Below are 22,359 nucleotides of genomic sequence, written 5' to 3'. Positions count from 1 at the left end.
ATAATTTCGTCAATTATTGATTGTTTATGTTCTACATTTTTATTAACAACTTATAAATGATATATTTTGAACATGTTTAATACCTCTTTACGCTTTTATTGAGAAATTTTCAGTTAATATTAAATGTGAGGTGACATACTATTAAATAAAGGGTTTCTTCCTAAAACGTAACGTATTTTATGGTTGATCCCTTATGTACATCAAATATGTACTTAAAATTAAAAATCTATGAATTATCAATCCTATTATTGTAATGGTTGACTTACTGATGTGGATTGACGCATGAAACTGGATGTGTCCCACTTGCCCCGCTTAGCGAGGCAAGTGGGACCATTGGCTCATTCTAAAACTTTCTTCCAAGGTTTTCACCATTTCGAAATTATTCGATTAGTTTCATGCACACACCAGCAAATATGTTGCCAAAACGTGATTGTGTTGTTGGATTTGAAAAATATTGACATTTGAAAATTTGATTGAACAATTTGTTTGAACTATCGTTTTTTTCGTTCCCACTTGCCCCGCGGTACCTCAAATGATCATAAGTTTGTTCTAGCCAAACATACACTCTCCACACTATTATGGGTCACTCAAGGAACCATCTCACATTCAAATTGATCGTTTTTCTTGAAAAAGCGTCAACTTCTTTATTTTTTTTTTCACTATCCGATCATTGAAGGTCTATTCTTTCGTTTTAACCACATATATATTCATATTCTTTTCAAAACTTGTTCGGAAAAGCTCAAAAGAACCAAGGTAACCAAAACCACTATTATGGGTCAAAATCAAGTTCGTAACAATTATGGGTCAATCTGTCACATATAATGGGTCACTCTTATAAGAATTAAATGATGAAACTCCTGAAACTCTTACAACGCATTTCTTTTTATTTTGAATAAAGAAACAGGCTTTTGAACAAATGTCCGCATTGAAGAGATACTCTCATTAACAAACAGACATAACAATTAGGTTAAATATTAAAGAACCCCGCATAATCACAGTAAAATATACAGTTTCTTCAATAATTATGTAGATTGAAAACGAACAAATTTATAAGACACAGACATTTGAACAAAACAACCGCATTGAAGAGAATGTGGTCATAGACAAACAGACATAACTCTCTGATCAGCATCAGTGAAACCCATTTAATCACAACAAAAGAAGCAATTTCATTAATAAGTAGGTATGTAATTTAAAAAGAATCAAAAACAAAAACGTTTATTTTCCGAATTCAGTCTCATACATTTTTAACAATCAGCTGTCTGCTTCCTTGTAAGTTAAATCTTTTCTCTTTTCACAATGATATGTTTTAATGAAAAATCAATTTTACTTCAATTTAGCCCGATTTAGGCATCAATGTCCTCTTTTTCTTCTTCTGCCGAGGAGGGTTGTTTTCCTTTTCTTGCTGTTGTTTTTCCTTCTGTAACTTTTTCTCATCTCTTTTCTTCTTTCTGATGCTTTGTTCTTCCTCCTTCTGAATTCGAGCCAGTTTCCGCTTTTCAATCCTTGCTACTTTTGCTTCCTCTTCTTGTTTTCGTTCTTCGTCCTTTTTATCATACCATTTTCGCCATCTATTGCTGGTTGCGACTGATGGTACATGTTCCTTTCTCCTCTGTTTGTCATTTCCATTTCGCTCGTTGACCTTTGGCCAAATGAAAATTCCTTCAAACGGATCATTTGATGCAGCTTCTTCATCTTGGCTCATGTCGTCATTGGGTTGAACAGGTTGTGGATCGTTTATTTCATCTAAAAAAAGAAAAGGTTGTATAAAACGACTAGACCTTTGAGAAAACTGTCAATTGGCTTACCTTCTACAGCATTTTGTTGCACAATAGGTGTGCAAGAGCCATCCTCTCCAATCGTTAACTCCAGAGTAATACTTTGAAATTGCTGAAGAGGTTCTGTGAACATCAAACCTTCAGACTTATCCTTCAGAGACTTCCAGTAGTTGAAGAGTCCCAACTCATCTAGTGAGCCATACCAATAATCGTTTTTCCAGTCCATTGTGAATCTTGTTAGTTGATCCTCGCTGAGGCCCTTTTCAAAGTAATACAGTTGGACCTTGAATGCATCCTGGTCATCCTCCGGTTCAACACTATCCGATGAATTCTCTGCCTCCTGTTGTGCATCGCTCTCAGTGTTTTCCGTAAGAACTTTATTTGCATTTGCAGGCAGTCTACTGAAATCAACTTCATTTACATCCCAAGGAGAAAGACCACACATTTTGAACGCTTTTTTCAAACACTCCTTCGAGTTCGAAAAATTGTCCAGTGAAGTCTTCAGGAGTGAACAGAAATTGACCTTGGTTACTTTAGCGTCACTGCGTCCCAAAAGATGCTGTCGTAGAACTTTATTCCAAATTTGTTTGAATGGACCAAAAAACTGTCTATCCAATGGCTGCAGGATACGCGTAGAGTTGGGATAGAGTGCAATCAACATTATTTCGTGTGCTGTACAGAACTCAGTAAGTTCAATACTGATGTGACTTTTATGTCCATCCACAAACACAACAACGGGAAATTTAATGTGATTATCCAACAGCCATTTATAAAAATCGTTTGTCATGTATTCAAAAAAAGTCTTTGACGTCTGCCAACCTTCATCAGAAACGCCTACAGACCAGCCATTCGGTGTATTTTCAACGATTTCGCGGGTTACTCTTTTTCCCGGATACAGGATCATTGGTGGTGTAAGCGTTCCCTCAGCATTGCTTCCAAAAAGGACAGTGTAATTGTCTTTACTTGAATTGTTGTGGACGAAGTACGAGTTTTCGACATTTGGTCCACAAATCGCGTTGAAGTCCTGCGGAACAAGTTTAAAGCCCGATTCGTCGAAGTTGTAAATTCTTTCCGGCTCGTCAAAGATCGATAGATCAATGCCGTCCTCTTGCAGGGTTTCTTCCACCTCTAGAAACCAGTGACGGATTTGCTGCTCCGTAACGACCGCCCCGGCTTTTGAGAGTTTTGTGACGCGTTTTTTCCTCAAGTCCGGGTGTCTCTCCAAGAAACAACGGGTCCAGTTTCTGCCTATTGGATGTTGTTAAACGAAACACATTTATGTTTGTTATTCAATTAGCTATATTCAACTTACATGGAAAAGTACTGGGGATATTTCTCGTCTTCCGGATTTTTTCTGCATAATCGCTTACAGTGCTGAGTATATCCGACTCACTCAATGGAAATCCAGCTCTTGACATGTAGAGAACCCATGTCTTAATTCGAGCTTCTTCTTCCGCTGTCAAAACTGTTCCAGGACCAGGTTTTTGACCTTTCGGAGGCGTTCGAATGTAACGTTGGACAGTTGAAAACGGAACATGAAACATCTTAGCTGCTCTTCGCATTTTTCCGGTCTTTCGTGCTTCCTCAATAGCTCGTTCCAAATCCTCCGGATGGTACTGCTTCCGAGGGGAAGATTTGCGCTTGGAACCACTAGAAAAATCGTAGTCGACAATCACATTTTAGCATGAAATATGCAGGGTGAAGTTGCACATCATGAGTGACCCATAATAGTGAAAAACTATGTGTTTCATGGCAGTAAAATGGGTCACTTATGTTTTGCTTGAAATTTCGGAAATCTCGCGATAATCATTCGAATTTCTTTATGAAGAATGTGAATCATACCTGTTTTTCGATGTTGAAGCCATTTTTCAGCCGTGAATAAGATAGTTTCACTCTTTAGAGACTAACAAATCTAGAGCACAAACTTTAGAATGTTTACAAATCCAGCATTACTTTGACAGATGAATGGGCGTCTAGCGGCAATCGATTAAAAACGCGCTTATTTCGGTGTTGAAGCATGCGTGTGACGTATTCAATGCTACATAATAAATTTGTTTACGTATGAAACATAATTATATTGATAAATAGTTTATAATATAATAGCTTTTGACGATTAAAGTTAATAGTGACTAATAATAGTGTGTGACCCATAATAGTGTGATGAGTGTACTTTTCATCAGAAATTAATGACGAATCTATTTTTTTTTTACCAAAGCTTCATAACGTGGTTAGCATGCGTGTATTAGTGTCTGTATAGGATTGATTATTCTTGTAAATGTACTCAATTTTCATTCAATTTTCGATCGGAAGACGTTTTATTTAAAAAAAAAAAATGCAGAAGTTCAAAAGTAATTTTTCTAGAGTTCGACGTTGGAAACATAATTCTTTATTTTTTCAAAATATCATCATTATTTGCAAAAATGTCTGCTTAACCTATGCGTACCCAACGTCTGTTTTTGAGGATTTTCAAATCTTCAATCAGCTGTTAAAAAGTCATTTTTCAACCGATTTTCTTGAAACCAATGGCATGCGATCCAGATTTGTCTAAATTTGCAAGGGCCGCAAAACGGAACCGGTTCACCTAATGGTTCCGGAGTTATTCCGGATTCCGTTGGGGTCAGAACCTGTCGAAATACGAATTTTCAAACAATTTAACTTCTTCACTCGTGCTATTCGATATGTTTATACATAAAACACTATCAATATATATAATCATATACAAATAAGTGTTAATGACCTCTTTGGACACGACAATCCGTTTACTTGTGCCAGATATGTTCCGGAAGTCCTGGGGGAGGTGGTCATTCCCACAATGTTATCAGAACCATTCGTGCGACACCTCAATCTTCATGATTTGTCATATAATGAGTGGAAATGGATATAAGAAAGTTCAACGACCATTCGGGATTGACCTGGTCACACCGGACATGTTCCGAACACCCTGGCGGAAGTGGTCAATTCCACAATGCTGTATAAGCCGTTCGTACGACATATCAAACTTCATGATTTGTGGAAACAATAACGAAAATAAATGTTCTGGACATCCATGACCATTCTGGACCGGGTTACACCGGACATATTCCGGATACCTCGAGGGAAATGGCCATTTTCTAAGTTTTCCAAAACAATTCGTGCAACACGTCAAACTTCCAGATTTGTCAAATAATGAGTGGAAATGGTCCTTTGATAGTTCAACGACCATTCAGGATTGACCTGGCCACACCAGATATGTTCCGTACGGCCTGGCGGAAAAGGCCAATTCCACAATACTGTTTATGCGACATATCAAATTTAATTTTTGCGGCATTTTACACCGGTTTCAGGACCAATCAGGACGGGTTTCTTTGTATATAATCTGATTGCTTCAAGAGAAGTGGTCATAAGCTGAGTTTTTCCAAAACCATTCGTGTGTACCTCATTTCGTTTAGATGAAATTGGAAACATTTCAGATGGTTTGTGACCATACCGAACAAAATCTGGATATCCCGAGTAGCGCACAATGTTTCCTTGAATCATGGATAAAATGTTCGCTTGTAATAGTCAAACTTTGTTCTCTTTCTATGGGAAACTAAAAAACAAGAAACAGCTCCTATCGAATGAATTTTCTAGAAGAACGAAAGAGAAAGAATATCGCTGTGAAGTGACCTATTAGGCATTTCACGGCGAAATTCTCTCTCTTTCGCTCTTCAACCAAACTTAAAAACAATGGTGCCAGTACCTGTCAAAACCTGAAAACAACGGTGCCAGTACCAGTCAACTTTGACAGGTATTGGTACCGTTGTTTTCAAATTTCCCATAGGAGAGAAAGAGAAACATTTTTTGATGACGTCACCGTGCAGTGGGCAATAGCTCATTTCACGGCGAAATTCTCTCTCTTTTGCTCTTTAACAAAACTTGAAAACAACGGTGCCAGAACCTGTCACAGTTGATTTCTCAAAGGAGAGAAAGAGAGCGATTTTCTGGTGACATCACCGTGCAATTAGGCATTTCACGGTGAAATTCTCTCTCCTTCGCTCTTCAATAAAACTTGAAAACAATGGTGCTGGCACCGTTGTTTTCAGCAAGGCGGGTTCACTTTACTAAGGTGACTCATTATGCACACTTTGTGGAGAAAACCAGACAGGGTAGGTGAGGAAGGGCTTGCCGTTTTGTTTACAAACATCTTAGATAGAATTTAGAGATTGACTCCTGATTGGTTGGAGAAGGAGTGTTGTCAAGAATTATTGGAATCTTTAGAGTTTACATTCCCAGGAATATTTCCCGGGAATTGAGATTTCCCGGGAAATGACTTTCTGTTTCCCAGGATTCCCGTATTTCCCGGGATTTTCATATTTCTCATATTTCTATAAATCTATTTTCAAACAAAAACCATCGCACAATTTACTTTTCATATAATTCTAACCAATGGACTCACTACATCAATAGTTATATTTCGATGCTTATTTTTGTTTTATTTTTCGTAATGAAATAGTTGTTCATAAAATGAATATCGTTTTTGGCGAAAGAATATTTGCTATATAAAATAAAGGAACTTTCGATGGATCTTTGCTATGAATTTCTTCTACTTAGCATTACGTCCTCACTGGGACACAGCCTGCTTCTCAGCTTAGTGTTCTTATGAGCACTTCCACAGTTATTAACTGAGAGATTTCTTTACCAAACTTGCCATTTTCGCATTCGTATCTCGTGCGGCAGGTACGATTATACTTTATGCCCAGGGAAGTCAAGGAAATTTCCATTACGAAACGATCCTGGACCGTCCGGGAATCGAACCCAGACACCTTCAGCATGGCTTTGCTTGGTACCCGCGGACTCTAACCACTCGGCTAAGGAAGGCTCCAACTGAACTGAGTAGGCTTATAAAAGTTTCATGGATTTACTGGTATCAAATACATACATATAGGGTCGATGTACCAAATACATGTTGAATTTTGAAGCCGCATAACTAAGAACAAATATTCGTTTAAAATCGAAAAATAAAGCCAGTGTCATTATTTTTACGTCATTTGAAAGCTTTTTACCTCGGTTTTGTGAAAAAAAAACATAAAAAATACGAAATCTCATTTTTTTTGTATTTATTATCGCTTGTGTCACTACAGGTATACATGTGCCTTTGATACAAAGCAAAAAACAAATCAAAACCGTATTTTTACAACACTTCTATATTTTTCCTTCAAAGTGTGGATTGAAAAAGAAAATTCCATCAAATTTGCTTTATTTTCACGTTTTTCAGAATTTCCCGGGTACCCTGGATTTCCCGGGAAATTGTAATTGTATTTCCCGTTTCCCGGGAAATCCAATCCCGGGAAATTTGGAAACTCTAATAATCTGGTCGCACCTGCTCCTTGTGTGCTCTACTTATTTCTTTCTTTTTTTACAATTTCGTCCACATTGATGGCAGCACAGTTAACTTCAGTTTCAGCATCATCCGAGCCAGACAGTAATGACTTCAGATTGTGTTGTCAAGAATTATTTTGAAACGGTTCAACCTGTGCGTAGTGGACTCTATTTTTATCTCTCTTTTTACAATTTTGTCCACACTAATTTCTGAAAATTTCTTTTGGCCATTTCCACTCATTATTTGACGAATCGTGGGTTTTCAGTTGTTGTACGAATTGTTTCGGAAAAACTTAGAAAATTGACATTTCCCTCGAGGTATCCGGAATATGTCCGATGTACCCCGGTCCAGAATGGTCATGGATGTCCAGAACATTTATTTTCGTTATTGTTTCCACAAATCATGAAGTTTGATATGTCGCACGAACGGCTTATACAGCATTGTGGAATTGACCACTTCCGCCAGGGTGTTCGGAACATGTCCGGTGTGACCAGGTCAATCCCGAATGGTCGTTGAACTTTCTTATAACCATTTCCACTCATTATATGACAAATCATGAAGATTGAGGTGTCGCACGAATGGTTCTGATAACATTGTGGGAATGACCACCTCCCTCAGGACTTCCGGAACATATCTGGCACAAGTAAACGGATTGTCGTGTCCAAAGAGGTCATTAACACTTATTTGTATATGATTATATATATTGATAGTGTTTTATGTATAAACATATCGAATAGCACGAGTAAAGAAGTTAAATTGTTTGAAAATTCGTATTTCGACAGGTTCTGACCCCAACGCAATCCGGAATAACTCCGGAACCATTAGGTGAACCGGTTCCGTTTTGCGGCCCTTGCAAATTTAGACAAATCTGGATCGCATGCCATTGGTTTCATGAAAATCGGTTGAAAAATGACTTTTTAACAGTTGACTGAAGATTTGAAAATCCTCAAAAACAGACGTTGGGTACGCATAGGTTAACATCTTTGTTGCTCAATTATTGCAATATTAAACATTATTGTGTTACTATTCATTAAAAATGTCTTCGTTCTTTATATTTGTTGATCTTTATCCTATGGCAACTGCGAGTGTGCCCCCTACAGGTCCGCGGACCACCGGTTGGGAAACCATGCTCTAGCTATCGTCCAATAAGTATTCATTCTTGTATCAGTAAACTTTCTTAAACAATTCATTATATGATGGCCTACATCAACGAAAATTCAATTTTCTCCAATGAACATTTCGTATTCCGACGTGGGCATTCGACCACTCATCAACTTTTACGTGTAACAAATTTGATTCGTTCGGAAGGCTATTCTACTGGTCTTGCTCTTCTAGATACAGAAAAAGCATTCGACAGTGTTTGGAATGAAGGCTTGATAGCAAAATATATATAAAAAAACTAATTTTACAACATACATAGTTAGAACACTTCAAAGTTATCTATAAAATCGTACACTTCAGCTTAATTATCAGAACTCAATGTCTGAAAGCCTTCATGTAAGAGCATTTTGGGAATACAATACGTTACCCCAGGAATGCCAAAAGTCTTTGTTTGCGGGTGACACAAGCCTCTCCGCCAAAAGACGAAGCCTGCGGATCATCTGTAGTAGATTGCAAAAAAGTTTGAATACTTTTTTCCTCATACTTGCAAGAATGGAAGTTTTCTAAACTAAATAATTTAAGTTTCAAAAATAACATTGAGAGCATTCAAGCCAAATGTAACAAATATATAAATTGTCTTTATCCACTTATTAACAGAAAATCGAAACTTTGTCTTAAGAACAAGCTTTTGATCTTCAAACAAATGTTCAGTAATACCAGTTATAATACAAGAAAGAAAGCTCTGAAAATTATTCTGAAGTTTCTTCTCTGGTATTGTACTAAGTTACATAGAATATTAATAATTTTAGATGAACATCGTTGCAATCTTCTATTACCACTATGGATACGTTATACACGGTGTCTTTTTCATGTAACTTTATAACAAAAAAATTGGCATGTCTCAAATTTTAACCAATGAAAGACAAGACCTTCCTCTTTCATTTGCTGCTAAAATGAAAATAATCCATCGGGGGGTCTAGTGCAATTTTTTTTTTGAGATTTTGTTATTTGTGATATGATTTTAAATGCACCGTGAATTAATAAATTTTGGTGAGGTGAACTGTTGAAACGGATTTAGATGAAAATGTAGCAAAAATCTAGTGTCAATATCTTGTAGATTATATTCTAGTCAGCTCTAGATCTAAAAATTTACAGGCCGAGGCCGAAATTTAAATTTTCGAGTTGCATCTCTTTTGCTTTCATCCATTGTTGAAATTTACATTGCTTTTAAAACTAAGTATGTCAAACAACCTGTTTTCATCTTTTATTTGTAACTCAAAAGCAATATTCATCCTTCGAGGTCGAAAGGATAATAAGTCGAAAGATAAAAGGTAGACAAGACAAATGGTCGAAAATGCAAAAGGTCAAAAGGACCAAAAATTGAAAGGGATTTGCATTAAGGGAAATTATATAATTTTTGAAAGAAGATTTTTGACCTTTTATCCCCTTTTTATTCCTCCTCGAACTTTTGCCCTTTCGATCTTATGTCATAGATTCTAGAAAATTAACAAGTTCTTCTTCTTCTTTGTGGCATTACGTTCCCACTGGAACAGAGCCTGCTTCTCAGCTTAGTATTTTTATGAGCACTTCCACAGTTATTAACTGAGAGCTTACTGTGCCAATGACCATTTTTGCATGCGTATATCGTAGGGCAGGTACGAAGATACTCTATGCCCTGGGAAGTCAAGAAAATTTCCAACCCGAAAAGATCCTCGACCGGTGGGATTCGAACCCACGACCCTCAGCTTGACAAGTTCATATTTGTGCCAATGACAGACGCAATATAATATTTCATAAATCCAATATTCTAACCCAATTGCAATAGCAATGCAATGTTGACACTATTGTCCATGTGTTTGTTGTGAGAATTGACAGAACATTGCTTTTGTTTGCAATGGTAAAACCAACAGAATTGCTGACAAATATTCTAGGATTAGCAGCCAGTCTAGGGCTGAAATTCTCTTAAATAAAGATAAGAATATTAATAATAATGCTGACGAATATACACTTCCTTTTTAAATTGATGGTAGGAAAAGTGCAAATGAATTCATACAAACATAGAAAGGTTTTATTCGTAACAAATCTATCTGTGAAAGATTGATCGTGTGATCGTAATATTTTGCTTAGAAATCTCAATAAGTGCTGTAATGTTCAGTTTTAGCATAGTTTTATTAGAGTTGCACGGAATTCTATAGTAATTCATAAAACAAATACATTAAACCAGCTTTGAAAATGTTACTCAGTAACTTTACGATTTTGCTAGCTTTATACGAAATCATACGAAGCTTTAACAAAAATATCAGGTGAATCATAAAAGTCTCCGATTACACCAAAAAAGAGCTATGAACAGTGATCTTTAGTGCATACAGACTTGGTTGCTATTTATATCCAGCAGATCTCAAGAACTATGTTTCGTATAGCTTTCTTGTGTTCAAAACTTCTAAAAGCGCCAGCTCGAACGACTTTTGATGCTAATCTTCCATCGAAAGACGTTCGAGTTGGCGCTATAATTGAATTAGAAGAATCATAGGGATTCAAAATCATGAAGTTTGAGCCGTCACATGCCTAGTTTTGGTGCTAAAATTTAGTGGTCCCATATTACGGGTTTTCCGGTGGTCATTTCGGTACCCAGAAGGACCAGAATATCCATCAATTCATTCTTTTGGCAAAATACATTCAAACATAATCAATCGTTATGAGTTGGACACAAGTCATTTGGTTTTTTTGGCATCAATCCGAGTAATTTCATCGAATTGTCCAGATTGGGTACCTTCCGGGTCTCCAGGAACCGGTTCTGCATGGACCATACTGTACCGAGTTTTTCAAGGGATGTGCACCGGTAAATGGTTCTTTATTACAGAGAAATTTTATGTCAAAATATCCATCAACCGAATAGTACCAATGTGAATTACATACACAAAACTACGATGGAAACTTACTTTTCGGATGTTCCGGGTTTCCGGAACCGGGTATGAATAACTAAATGATTTGAAAATCTCTATTTACAGTCCACGTAAATACCTATTCAACAATATGAGTACGGTTCAGATTACTTGTTTAGTTACGAAACTACAGGTTGTCAAAGTAAGGGTATCTAAAGGGATTTTTTTTCCGATGTGGCAGGTTCCCGGTGGACACAGTGACGCAATTCCGGATCTCCGGTTGGTTTTCCGAAAATCAACATGTGTACCTTTCATTTCAGCCCAACAGAAATAAATTCGGTCAACACACTGATTTTTCGAGCTCTTGGAGTTTTTGGGTCAAAAACGACCCTAAGTCACAATTTGTAACTTTTATTTATGGAAGCTCCCTAAGGGGCCATTCAAAACTTTTGTCTCCGAAAAAATAAATGTTCCCACAAAAAATACCTAATTGTCAGAAAACGTCAAATTGCAAGGTTAAAATAATCAAAAGTTACAATGATTTGAATTTTGAAATGGGTCGAAAAAGACCTAGTAAGGACTTACTAAGGTTAAGTTATATACCAAACTCGGTAAAAAAATTAAAAAAAATTGTTCTAGACCCCCCGACCGATTATTTTCGTTTTGGTCGCAAATGAAAGGGGAAAATCATGGCTTTCTTGTGTCAAAATTTCAGACATGCCGAAATTTTTGTTTTGAAATTGCTCTACAAAACACACCGTGTATACATCTAGGTTAAGTGAATTGAAAGCGTTTTTTCTCTTATAAGCAGGTGAATTCAACTCATCTGTGAAAATTCTGAACTGAAACGGTAAATGAAATGCAGTAATTTGATAACATAAATGTTTATAAATGTTTAATTTGGTTTTATCAAATTAGGATGACAGTGTTTCCTAGTACAAAACACCTAGATTTAAGGAATTAATGTAATATTTGAAATGATACTAATAACGATATTTATAAAATAACTCTGTGTTGGTTTTATAATCAAATTTAATTCAAATTTGGCATCTAAAATAATAGTAAACCCAAAATAGTAAATTGTTTAAAAAACGATAAGGCTAGGACCACTAAAACATTAAAATATTAGAGTTTTTAGGCAACTTTTTTGATGTTTTATGTTGTCGCGGATTGGTGATTCCAGTCGCGGATAAGATTTTGAAGTTTTTGTAACATCCCTGAAAATCTACAGAGCCATCTTCCTGATGTTCACTATCGTCATCGAGGATGAGAACTGGTCAAAAATGTGGATTTCAAGTTGATTGTTGAATAACTCAGTAATTTTACTTGAAATATTATTTCCTGTATGACATGGGTAATGCATTCGCAAATGTTGAAAGAATATTTGAATTTTTTTTCAACAGCGTTTGTTATGCATTAGGAACAAAACTGAACTGTTACTTCAATAGAGCCTAACTGACATGAGCAATTTCTCTTCATCGATCCTCTCTTTTGCTAATAATTTCGCTAAATTTTATGAATCTATAATGTTTCGTGTTATAGTGATCCTTCATCAAGCAGCACAAAAATATGTTACGAAATGATAGTCAGGTTTCTGCAATAACGCAAGAGCAACGATGAAGATAAATCGATGAATGCAGATAAGCTCTTATGAAAAAACAAAACAGAATTGCCCTTTATTGAAGTTTGATACTACTTACAAATAATAATGAATGTAATGGACATTGATATAAACTTTTAAGATACTGTTAGTATTTCTGAAAGTTTGATGTGCTATGACATCCACAATTATCGCTTACCGCATGCTCAGCGATTTTCTAGGCTTTGCATTGTAATTTTCGAGAACTTTCTCCGTGTTACTAAACATTGCCGCATAATCAAACACCATCCATAACACAGTTTCATTTTTGTGTTTAAAATAACTGATCAATCACGAATTGAAAAGGTTGCAACAATGTTGCCTCCTGTGATTGACAAATTGATCCTGTGAACTGACAATTTGATCTGCTTAGCAAGAGTCCTAAATTCTCATCCTCATTTGAAAAAAATAATCGGAATCTCTCTCATAGCTTTTGATGTATTTAAAAATATTATTATTTGAGTTTTGTTATAAATAAAACATTGATTTTCTTTATATTTTTAATTGTTTAGATATTTTACTAAGATTTTATTTTCCCCATGTCTCTCTACAACTGATCTGTTGTTAATCGAATTCAACTTTTGCTGAACTGCTTTCTATTTGCGTCGTAGCTTGACTAGTCCGCCGCACAGCACATCCATTTGCGAAAAAATGTTGTGCTTCTGGTGCTGTTCGTAATGCTGGTTTCTGCCATGATGATGACGGGGACGTCTGACCGACCGGCATGCCGTGCGAGAGAGTGAGAGATTAATGGAACACTTTTATTTCTCCACCGGGCGCACTCTTTGGTGATAATCGCTACCAATCCAAAGCCGACGAAACGACACTCAACTACCTACACGGGATTGGAACAGGAAAGAGTGGAATTTGCATGAATGAAGCGCTCTGTTTATGATGAAAAGAGATAAATTTTAATTCTATTATGTGTGGTACGCGTTGATTTCTATATTCTAAGTATGCAAAATCAAACCCGACAGTTCTCGGTGAGTGAGTACATAGGAAAAAAAGAATACGTGCAGTGGCAATTGGGTGCCCACACTCACTGTGGAAAATAAAATTACTAGAAGGGGTCTCGAAATGTACCGTTGCGGCTTGCGAGTGGCAAATACTGGAGACCAGACATTACCATCCATTAGATCGTTCAAATTTACTCCATGGCATTCAAAATAATGATAAAAATATTATAGGGGAAGCTTATCTTCAATAGTACACTTTCGGTTTATCGAGAGCTGGTAGCAAGTCTCTTTTTAGGGACTTGTAGGCGAATTCCGGCCCGTATTTTCTTCGAAGGAAAGAAAATTTTCTTGCTGGTATGATATGGAAGAAAATTTCTTCTCTTCGAAAAAAATGTTCACCGGAATTCACCTATTGGTAACTATTTTAGTGCAAGGCTCTAAAAAATCTTTTTTTATTTTTCTGCTTGCAGTGAATACAGGAGCAAAATGTTTTGAGCCTCCAGAAAAATCTCTTGAGATTCGCACGCGATTTTTCCATACGTTCTTCAAAAAACTCTCTCCAACTCAGAGATTTCTTCTCCTTAAATTTCTTTTGGAACGCTTTCTGGAATCCCTCCTAAATTATCTCCCAGGTGCTATCCCAAGATTTCCTCTAGTTTTCCATTAATTTTTCATCCGATTTTTAAAATTGTGATTCTAGGAGGTCTTTCAAAGATTTCTACAGGTGTTCCTTTAATGAAATGCACATAGGTTTATTCTGAAGTTTTCAACGATATTCCTTTGACGATTTTATCAAAAAAAAAAAAAAATCACACCAGATTCCTTCAGGATGTATTACGTCGAATTTCTTGATTATTCTTCCAGCAATATTATAACGGATTCCTTGAAGCATTCATCCATAGTTTCTTCAAAGAATTCCTCCAGGAATTATTCCAGATTATTTATCAAGAACACTCCCATACACTCCTCAATAAATTAATTCGACCTGTAGGATATCATCCAAAAATAGGATTGATTATTTTTTCAATAATTGTCATTGCTAAACAATCCTAAAAAACATCCTCAAAAATCCAGGGTTCTTTCAGAGACCCTTGAAGGCGTTAATCAGTAGAAAACCATTTCACCTGAAATAACCTCGGGATTTTCTTCAGAAATTTCTCCAATACTTTCTGGAAATTAATCCGTCTGTTTCCTTTAAACATCCCTAGAAGAATACCTGAACAAATTCATTTAAGACTTGAAAAAAGTTATTCCTGAAGGTATCGGTAAAAGTTGATATTTTAAAGAAATCCTGAACCTTTTTCTTGTGGAAAACTCCAGGAACTCCCAGGAGGCATCTTTGGACGAAATACTGCTTGAAATTTTAAAGAAGTCTTGAATAAAAATCTTGAAGGCAATACTGGGGAACATGATACCTTACAAATAATAAAAAAAAAACACTAGATTAGATCGGCATTAAAATCTACCGACGATTTCTAGATATGATATATAGATATAGTATCCGTTCTATTTTGGTAACATGTCAAAATTTTTCATGTTTCAAAAATCAAATGGCGTAATATTTTAGATTTTTTTTAAAGAGCAATATTAGTAGTACAAATTAGCGAAAAGGTAAAGGATTTTTTAGTACTTTTGTTTATTTGAAAGCTAAGATTTTATATAACTTATTCGTTTTATTTTCAAAAGGACATTAATTACATTCAAAAATTGGTCAACATACAAAATACGTAAGCAATAAATCAATAAAATTAGTACTGACACAACCACTATTGATGGCTTAGCCATAGTACGATGGCCCTATTTTATAAATCGAAAAATCGTAATCAATAGCATGGTCCTTTTTAAAATAAAATGAATTGGCTACAGTGTTACTGTCAATCAAATCAAGCATACGCATTTCAGAAGTCACTCGTCGACTCCCACAGTAATCCAGTCATATAGAGTGACAACTGTCGAAAACTTGAATGGCAGAGCCTTGTGGAGCGATTTTTTTTTTCATTCGCCAGCAACTCCTGTCGAGTTATTTTGATCCACTCGAACTATAAAAAAGGCTCCTAAATTTAAATTTGGTTGTGCTGTTGCATAGCTCACAAGCTGTGTCTGATCTGTACTGTCCTAGCCTGGCATGACAAAAATCGTTACAATAAGCTGGGAATGGCAGAAAATAAATGTCAATTATCAGTGTGCATCGTACCCTCGTGCTGTGCGTACACATTTTTTCTGCTTTCGGAAATATTTAAAACTTTCAAAATACAATCAAAACGTTGGGCGTAGAAGAAATATTTTAGTTCTGATTGCCGTTGAGACTGAAAGCCGCTAATAAAACAACAAAACAGTAGGCACTTCTCACAAAACAGTACTTTTCAGTACCGTCGTTGGGGGTGAGAATGGGTCAAAAAGGCATATGTTCGATTTGTTTATTGAATAACTATCGAAAATTAGCTCCAATAAACTTCAAATTTGGTGTGCATGTACTTTGATGGTACATTAACAACTGTTCAAATAATTAAAGAAAAATATTTATTCACAGCGGCACTACAAGTGAATGAAAAATCACCCCATGACATTGGGTCACTGTTATTGAAATAACTTGTTTTTGAGAATATGATTGCAAAACCATTCACAGCTGAAAAATATTGTTGTAATACGATGCAAACAAGACGAAAAGATGTCTAAGATGTTTCACAAGTATGATAAACCCACTTAAAAGAAAAATTATACAAAAAATTTGAAGATCTATGTGAGAAAATATGAGACCCAACATTTATAATCAATTTTACATACATTTTCTTGATTTTTTCCCTCAAATTATCTTCAAAGTCTCATCCCCATTGCCATAAAGCCTATTCAGTTTTCCCAAAGGTGTACTGAAACAGTGATTATTTTAAACCTTCGCAAATAGTTAAATTTCGGTGCGACATTCCTCGATCAATACATTTCAGGCAGATGTTCAAAAGACAATTTACACCGTCTTCAGCACATAGGCTGCACAGACTGAACGATTACTAACATTAGGCAACGGACAACATGAAACACCCAGTAGCCCAGCGATGAATTTTTCGTTTGACGAAAAGTTTTCACCGACTGGAGCGGGAATCGAACCCACACCCCGTGGCACAATACGCCTAGACGACTGACGCCGCTAACCGATGTTGACGTCATAATCCCGAAATTTCAACGATCCAACTAATTTTTATTTTCATTTGTACTTATTTTTTATTTTTACTTTTCTATAATATGAAAACACGAATAAATAATTAAATAAAAAAATTCATTTGATAAAATTTTACGATGTTGCTGCACACGAAACACAGTTGCTGGTTTGAGAAGGGCAAAATGCGATGCATTGTTATTCGATGCACGGAATCCTCAAGTAGACTTGTTTGATGTTTCAGAAATGCTGTGTTTAAGAAGAATAAACACATTAATTAAGAATATGAGAACACCCGGCACCGTAAAATGTCAAAAAAGTGGTCTTGCAATTTCATTTACTATCGTTCTTGCTTGACCCAATCTCACCCCCATTTTCAATGTTTTAGACACTTAACCGAAAACAAATATTTTTTGTGGAAAAATCAATTAGATTCCGGAATATACGTGTGAACTGTAGTGAAAAGACTTTCAACCTTCTACTAATACTACGATAAACTTTAAAGTACATGTGCTATATTGTGCACAGGAGAAATGTAATGTTGTAAATTTTATCTAGTTTCAACATACAAGTTTATTGATATAGTGAACAAAAACTACTAATTCTAAAAATGTATATTGTGATGAATTATGTGTAATAATATGTTCCCTAACATATGATTTGATAATTCTAGTGATATCAGCGTTATTAGCTGAAATATTTCATAAATCATAATTTTTCGTTTTGACCCAATGTCACCGCCTAGACCCATTGTCACCTCCATCGACGGTACTAAATATTGTTCTACTATTGATCCCTTATTGATCCTTGTTTGGAACCGTGCCTTCAATTTTTCGTTTGACCCGTTAGCGAAAGCTAGCGATGGTAATCATTCTTGGACACCGTCTTTTTTCATTTATTCACTAAACACGCATTGAAGCAATGCAGTTAGTGCGCCTTACGAACATTGGATTACTTATACTACAGAAGAAACAAATTACCGATGTAAAAAAATATTGTATTATTATTATTATCTTTATTAGGGAGATTTTCAGCCCAGGGCGCAAAAAAAAATTGTAAACCTCGGCGAGAAAAAGCGGAATAGAGATGAACTAGCCTTCGGCTAAAAATATCATTAAACATGTGGGTTATAAAACTGACACTGAACGTGGCAAAAATGGAAGAAAGGACGTTTTTCTGGAATGCACGCTTTCTTCCAAGGGTGAAATAGGTAATGTTGATAATTGCATCGAAATGAGCAATCAGTTCGATGCTTCAGACAAATTTTCCGAACATCAAATAGTCGCGGGGAAACAAAAAGTGCCGTTCTCATTTTTACCAAATCAGTCCCGCAGGAATAGTCGAAAACGTTCTCTTGATTGAGAGTGCTCTTTAAATCCTGAGTAACTTGATTTTCAATACCGTTTTGATTCATATTACGGACAGCTTCAAATTCCGGGCACTCTACTTTGTATGGGAAACATTTCACACGAAATGTTTCAATTTTTGTCATTCGAAAGTTCTCACTTTCAGAGCTCATTTTAATAATCATTTTTAACCGATATCTATCAAAATATATAATGCCGAACTGCCTTAGACGTCTATTTCGTGGTTTGACGATTTCAATTGGTTATACGATTTTTCTACCTATGCTTTAAATGAGCTGTCCGGAATTTCAATCAAAATGTCCGGAATATAAGGCAAAAGTGAGGAAGCGTCCGGAATAAAATCATGAAGAGTCCACACCAGGGCCGTACATTTTCATTTCATTGAAAGCATTTTCAGTCCCCAACTGACTGACTCAAGCTTGCCTTTCAGTTGAAACTCTACTGTTTCGTTTCAATCCGACGAACCTTTCCTTTCATCGCAGCAAGCGTAGTCTCTCATCTCTTTCGTGCTGCTTGTGCGTCGCGCGTCATAAATCGGAGCCTCACCGCAGCGAGCTGGTCTTTCAATCGGTAGTCTCTAACTGTAGGAGCTGTTTAATTCAAATGAACGACGTGGTGGCCCGCATAGTTTCTCTATCTTAATTAATTACTCAACAAGTTACATAATTACATTGCAAAAATAGGTAAAATGCAATTTGAAACATTTTGATAAATTTCAACGAAATTAAATGAAACGAAATTCTTACTCTTTCATTTCACCTTTCTTGTTCGTTGTTTTCAATTCGGATAACGAAACGAATGAATGTGGAACGAAGAACGAAGCGACGCAGTTGTTCGTCACCATCGATACGACACAACCAAGCCTTCGTGTTTCACAAAATGCTTTCGAAAATGCACAGCCCTGGTCCACACATTTCTATTTATTCAAAATGATTCATGTTGCGGAATCAAAATCTTCACCCACCATTCGAAAGCTAAGTGTTTTGGAGGCTTGATAACGCGGAGGAATCATACAGAATGATTTATTTTGTATGCTTTCTGATTAATAGTACTTCACTGGGGTCTTAAGTGTCCGTAATATGAATCAAAACGGTAAGTCCTAAATTGGAATTGTGCGTGTTTTCAAACTGCATAGCAAGTTTTTGAGCTTTTTCGCAATTAGTTAGTAATTATTCGTTTCCCCTTGCAATGCCGGATTAAGACTTTGAAGTTATTTTCATAATTTCCAGAATTTCCAAATTTTATTTAATTTCCGGAAGGGCTTAAAGCCAGTGCCCAATTGAGAAATTTTATTTCAAATATTGGGAAAAACGTTTTTTTTAATTTTCTTCTCACGTTTCTAAGACAGACCGAGTGTTTAAAATCATCGTCTGTAATCATGGGTTCGAATTTCACTTTATATTTGTGTGTTGCAATGCCTCTTATTTCATGAATGGAATTTGTTAAAGTTTCGAGAGCATTTGTTTGTAAAGAAATGTTAACATCGAGATTATTATCGATTCATGTCTTATATCTGTTCAAGTCGGCTCATAAATAATTGAAAGTGGAGCTGATAGGATTGAGTATCGCTTCATGGGATATCTATTTGAAATGTAACAAGAACATGATCAGAATCAAAGTTAGCGTGAGTAGTCACCTGGCTAAATGGTGACTAGAGCCGAATAAGACCAAATCAATCATAGAAGGATTACCATGTGCCTCGATGTGCAATGATTGCAATTTATATGTGTACTTCAACAAACAAGCTGTTCTACGTTAGTTTATACTACTAGAATACAATGAATTACTAAAACATGAAATACACTCAGGAAAATTACACCAAATAAAAAAAAAGTGCATGAGAATATATTGATCACGGTGTAAATGATGCGTCCTAAGACACTTTTCCTCATATCTGACTAAAAACAACACAGCGAGTGTACAATTAACAGATATTATTGGTTTGCAAAATATATTAACCATTTGATAAACATCAAGATGCTTAGAATTTGCCGAACACTGAATATTGATACTTGGCCAGGCAATTGGTGCTGTTTTCTAGATAAAATTCATTTTCCGCCCTCAAACTGACTGAAAATGGGGTCCTGAAGTTTTGATTAAATTCTCCTATTATATGATAATACGAAATAACGTTATAATCTGTTTTGTTGTGTACTTGTATTAATACAAAGCATTATAAAATTGAGTAGACGTGTATTTCTGACGCCAGCTCAAGCGTTTGGTACAAACATCGAGATAGGGCTTTAGGACCTTATTAATTGAGGTACAGTTTTCATAAAAAAACCCGTTCGAAAAATCGCTACTCATTTTTTTTTAATGATCAAGTGATTTCCATACCACTTATAGTTGAAATTACGTTCTAGAGATCCTCCCGTCTACTTGCATTATTATAACATGTCAATTGCTTAATAGTTATAATAAACATGAATCGAAGTCACATCTGGATTTATTGAAACTTTCAGGTCGAAGAATCAAATTTTTGGTAGGATCGAGAGTCTTTGTCAGGCCATTTTTTTGTCGGTATTTTTAATTGAGATGATAAAGAATCAAAGCCACTTTGATGACCCTCAATTTGTTCTTGCTGAATAGCTGCGCGTTAAATTTACCGCTACACACTCAATCTGTTCGGTAAAAATAACTGGGTTTTGGAACTACCGAAAAAGTCAGTAAACTAAAAAAAATGTCAGAAATCGAAAAACAGAGATTTTTCATTGAAATTTTGCAGAAAGCTTTCTTTTTATATCAAATATTGATAAAAAATAAAACATGGTGAAATTTGTTTTAATTTACGCGTGGCGACAGTTTTCATTTTACTGACTTTTTCGGTAGTTCCAAAACCCAGTAAAATTTTACCGACCCCAGTAATATAATCTAAGTGTGTATGGTTGTCTGAGAGTTAGTTGGGTTTTATCCTCCGACCTTGACGCTTGCTCCTGCGGGGGCCGGCGATGAGGGCAGGATCAAACATGTCACGCGTCGGTCGAGTGAAAGTGAAAAAGTGGCGTGATCCTTTAGTTGTGTTTGATCCTTCGACCTTAACGCTTGCTCCTGCGGGGGCCGGCGATGAGGGCAGGATCAAACATGTCGCGCATCGGTCGAGTAAAGTGAAAAAGTGCCGCGTTCGATTGGTTCTTTTTGATCTTTCGACGTTGACGCTTGCTCCTGGGCAGTGCGTCAAGAAAGCCCGAGCAGTCGTCAGTTGTTTTCCCTCTCGGGTCGCGCGCCTATTTTCTCTGAATGCTTTTATATAGCCGCGCAAACGTGTGAGGCTGAAAGTGGATTGTTGCTGTTCAAGGATGACGGATCAATTGGTGAGCTCGTTTCATGCTACTATTTCTAATCTATAAAATATATATGACTGCACCTTTAATCGTTACAACGGTGAGACGTAAATATGATTTTTCAACAAACTATGAAAGGTTCGTCACTGTGAGTGTCGACATAAACTCTGATTCATAAATTATTTATGTCTAATTTTTTTTTTCAAAACACCTTTTTCCTTTTACTTTTATTTTTGTAATTAAAAAAAAAATTTGAATGGTTCGACACTACAAGTGTAGACTTGCGAAAGGTTCACTTTATTCAACAAACTTTGTAAGGTTCGTCACGTCAAGTGTCGGCAAAATTTTTCTCTATATAGATATTGGTCATATCAAATGAAAATATTATATTTACATATAAGCATGTTTATATCTCACCAATAATTATTTATCATGGTCTAATCGCTTATCAAAGTGAATTCTGTGACCCAACGATCCTCCACATTAACAAACATCCCTCTCAGTAACCTTTGTGGAGATGCAGAGGCAAACACGGTCTCCAAATTGCAAAGGTTACACACTACCCAAGTAACACAGCTAGTTATATAAGAGTTAAAAATTCCAGTTTTTAACACATTCTGTTGTATTTTTCTAGTGATATTTACTTTATATCTAACACTTGTATAGCTAAAACAGCGCAAAAAATGGCGGCTTATATAACATCTCATAGGTCTGACAACCACTTATAATGACGTACTATTGACGATTTATAAACATACTCTCAACATAATAAAGATGGGAATATAAGCTATAATGAACAGTTGTTATAATTAGGTTATTTTTCAGCATTAAAGACTCACAATTCAAGTGTATATGACGACATACTT

The 22,359-nt window shown here is 35.9% G+C and overlaps 3 protein-coding genes across 4 annotated transcripts in view; 1 reads left to right on the top strand and 2 right to left on the bottom strand.

Moving 5' to 3' along the window:
- Window positions 1–22,359, top strand: part of LOC5577382 — a 127,180-nt gene that overhangs the window by 22,314 nt on the left and 82,507 nt on the right. The window lies entirely within an intron of this gene.
- On the bottom strand, window positions 690–2,328 carry LOC5579019 (DNA ligase 1). The gene is made up of 2 exons (XM_001664150.2): window positions 1,809–2,328; window positions 690–1,746 (listed from the first exon to the last, which is right to left on the bottom strand). Exons 1-2 carry the CDS (start codon window positions 2,221–2,223, stop codon window positions 1,337–1,339), a joined length of 825 nt encoding a protein of 274 aa, XP_001664200.2. The 5' UTR covers window positions 2,224–2,328; the 3' UTR covers window positions 690–1,336.
- Window positions 2,307–3,946, bottom strand: LOC110678136. The gene is made up of 3 exons (XM_021850744.1): window positions 3,091–3,946; window positions 2,376–3,026; window positions 2,307–2,320 (listed from the first exon to the last, which is right to left on the bottom strand). Exons 1-3 carry the CDS (start codon window positions 3,338–3,340, stop codon window positions 2,307–2,309), a joined length of 915 nt encoding a protein of 304 aa, XP_021706436.1. The 5' UTR covers window positions 3,341–3,946.

Source organism: Aedes aegypti, chromosome 3 (genome assembly GCF_002204515.2).
Source record: "Aedes aegypti strain LVP_AGWG chromosome 3, AaegL5.0 Primary Assembly, whole genome shotgun sequence".
Taxonomy (NCBI): domain Eukaryota; kingdom Metazoa; phylum Arthropoda; class Insecta; order Diptera; family Culicidae; genus Aedes; species Aedes aegypti.
The sequence above is the reverse complement of the archived record's forward strand: the minus strand, read 5'-3'. Positions and strand labels throughout refer to the sequence as shown.

Coding starts and splice junctions, on each gene's coding strand:
- LOC5579019 (XM_001664150.2), bottom strand. CDS start 2,223: ATGTGTGGTCTTTCTCCTTGGGATGTAAATGAAGTTGATTTCAGTAGA. Junction 1,747..1,808: donor GCAACAAAATGCTGTAGAAG/GTAAGCCAATTG, acceptor TTCTTTTTTTAG/ATGAAATAAACGATCCACAA.
- LOC110678136 (XM_021850744.1), bottom strand. CDS start 3,340: ATGCGAAGAGCAGCTAAGATGTTTCATGTTCCGTTTTCAACTGTCCAA. Junction 3,027..3,090: donor TATCCCCAGTACTTTTCCAT/GTAAGTTGAATA, acceptor AACATCCAATAG/GCAGAAACTGGACCCGTTGT.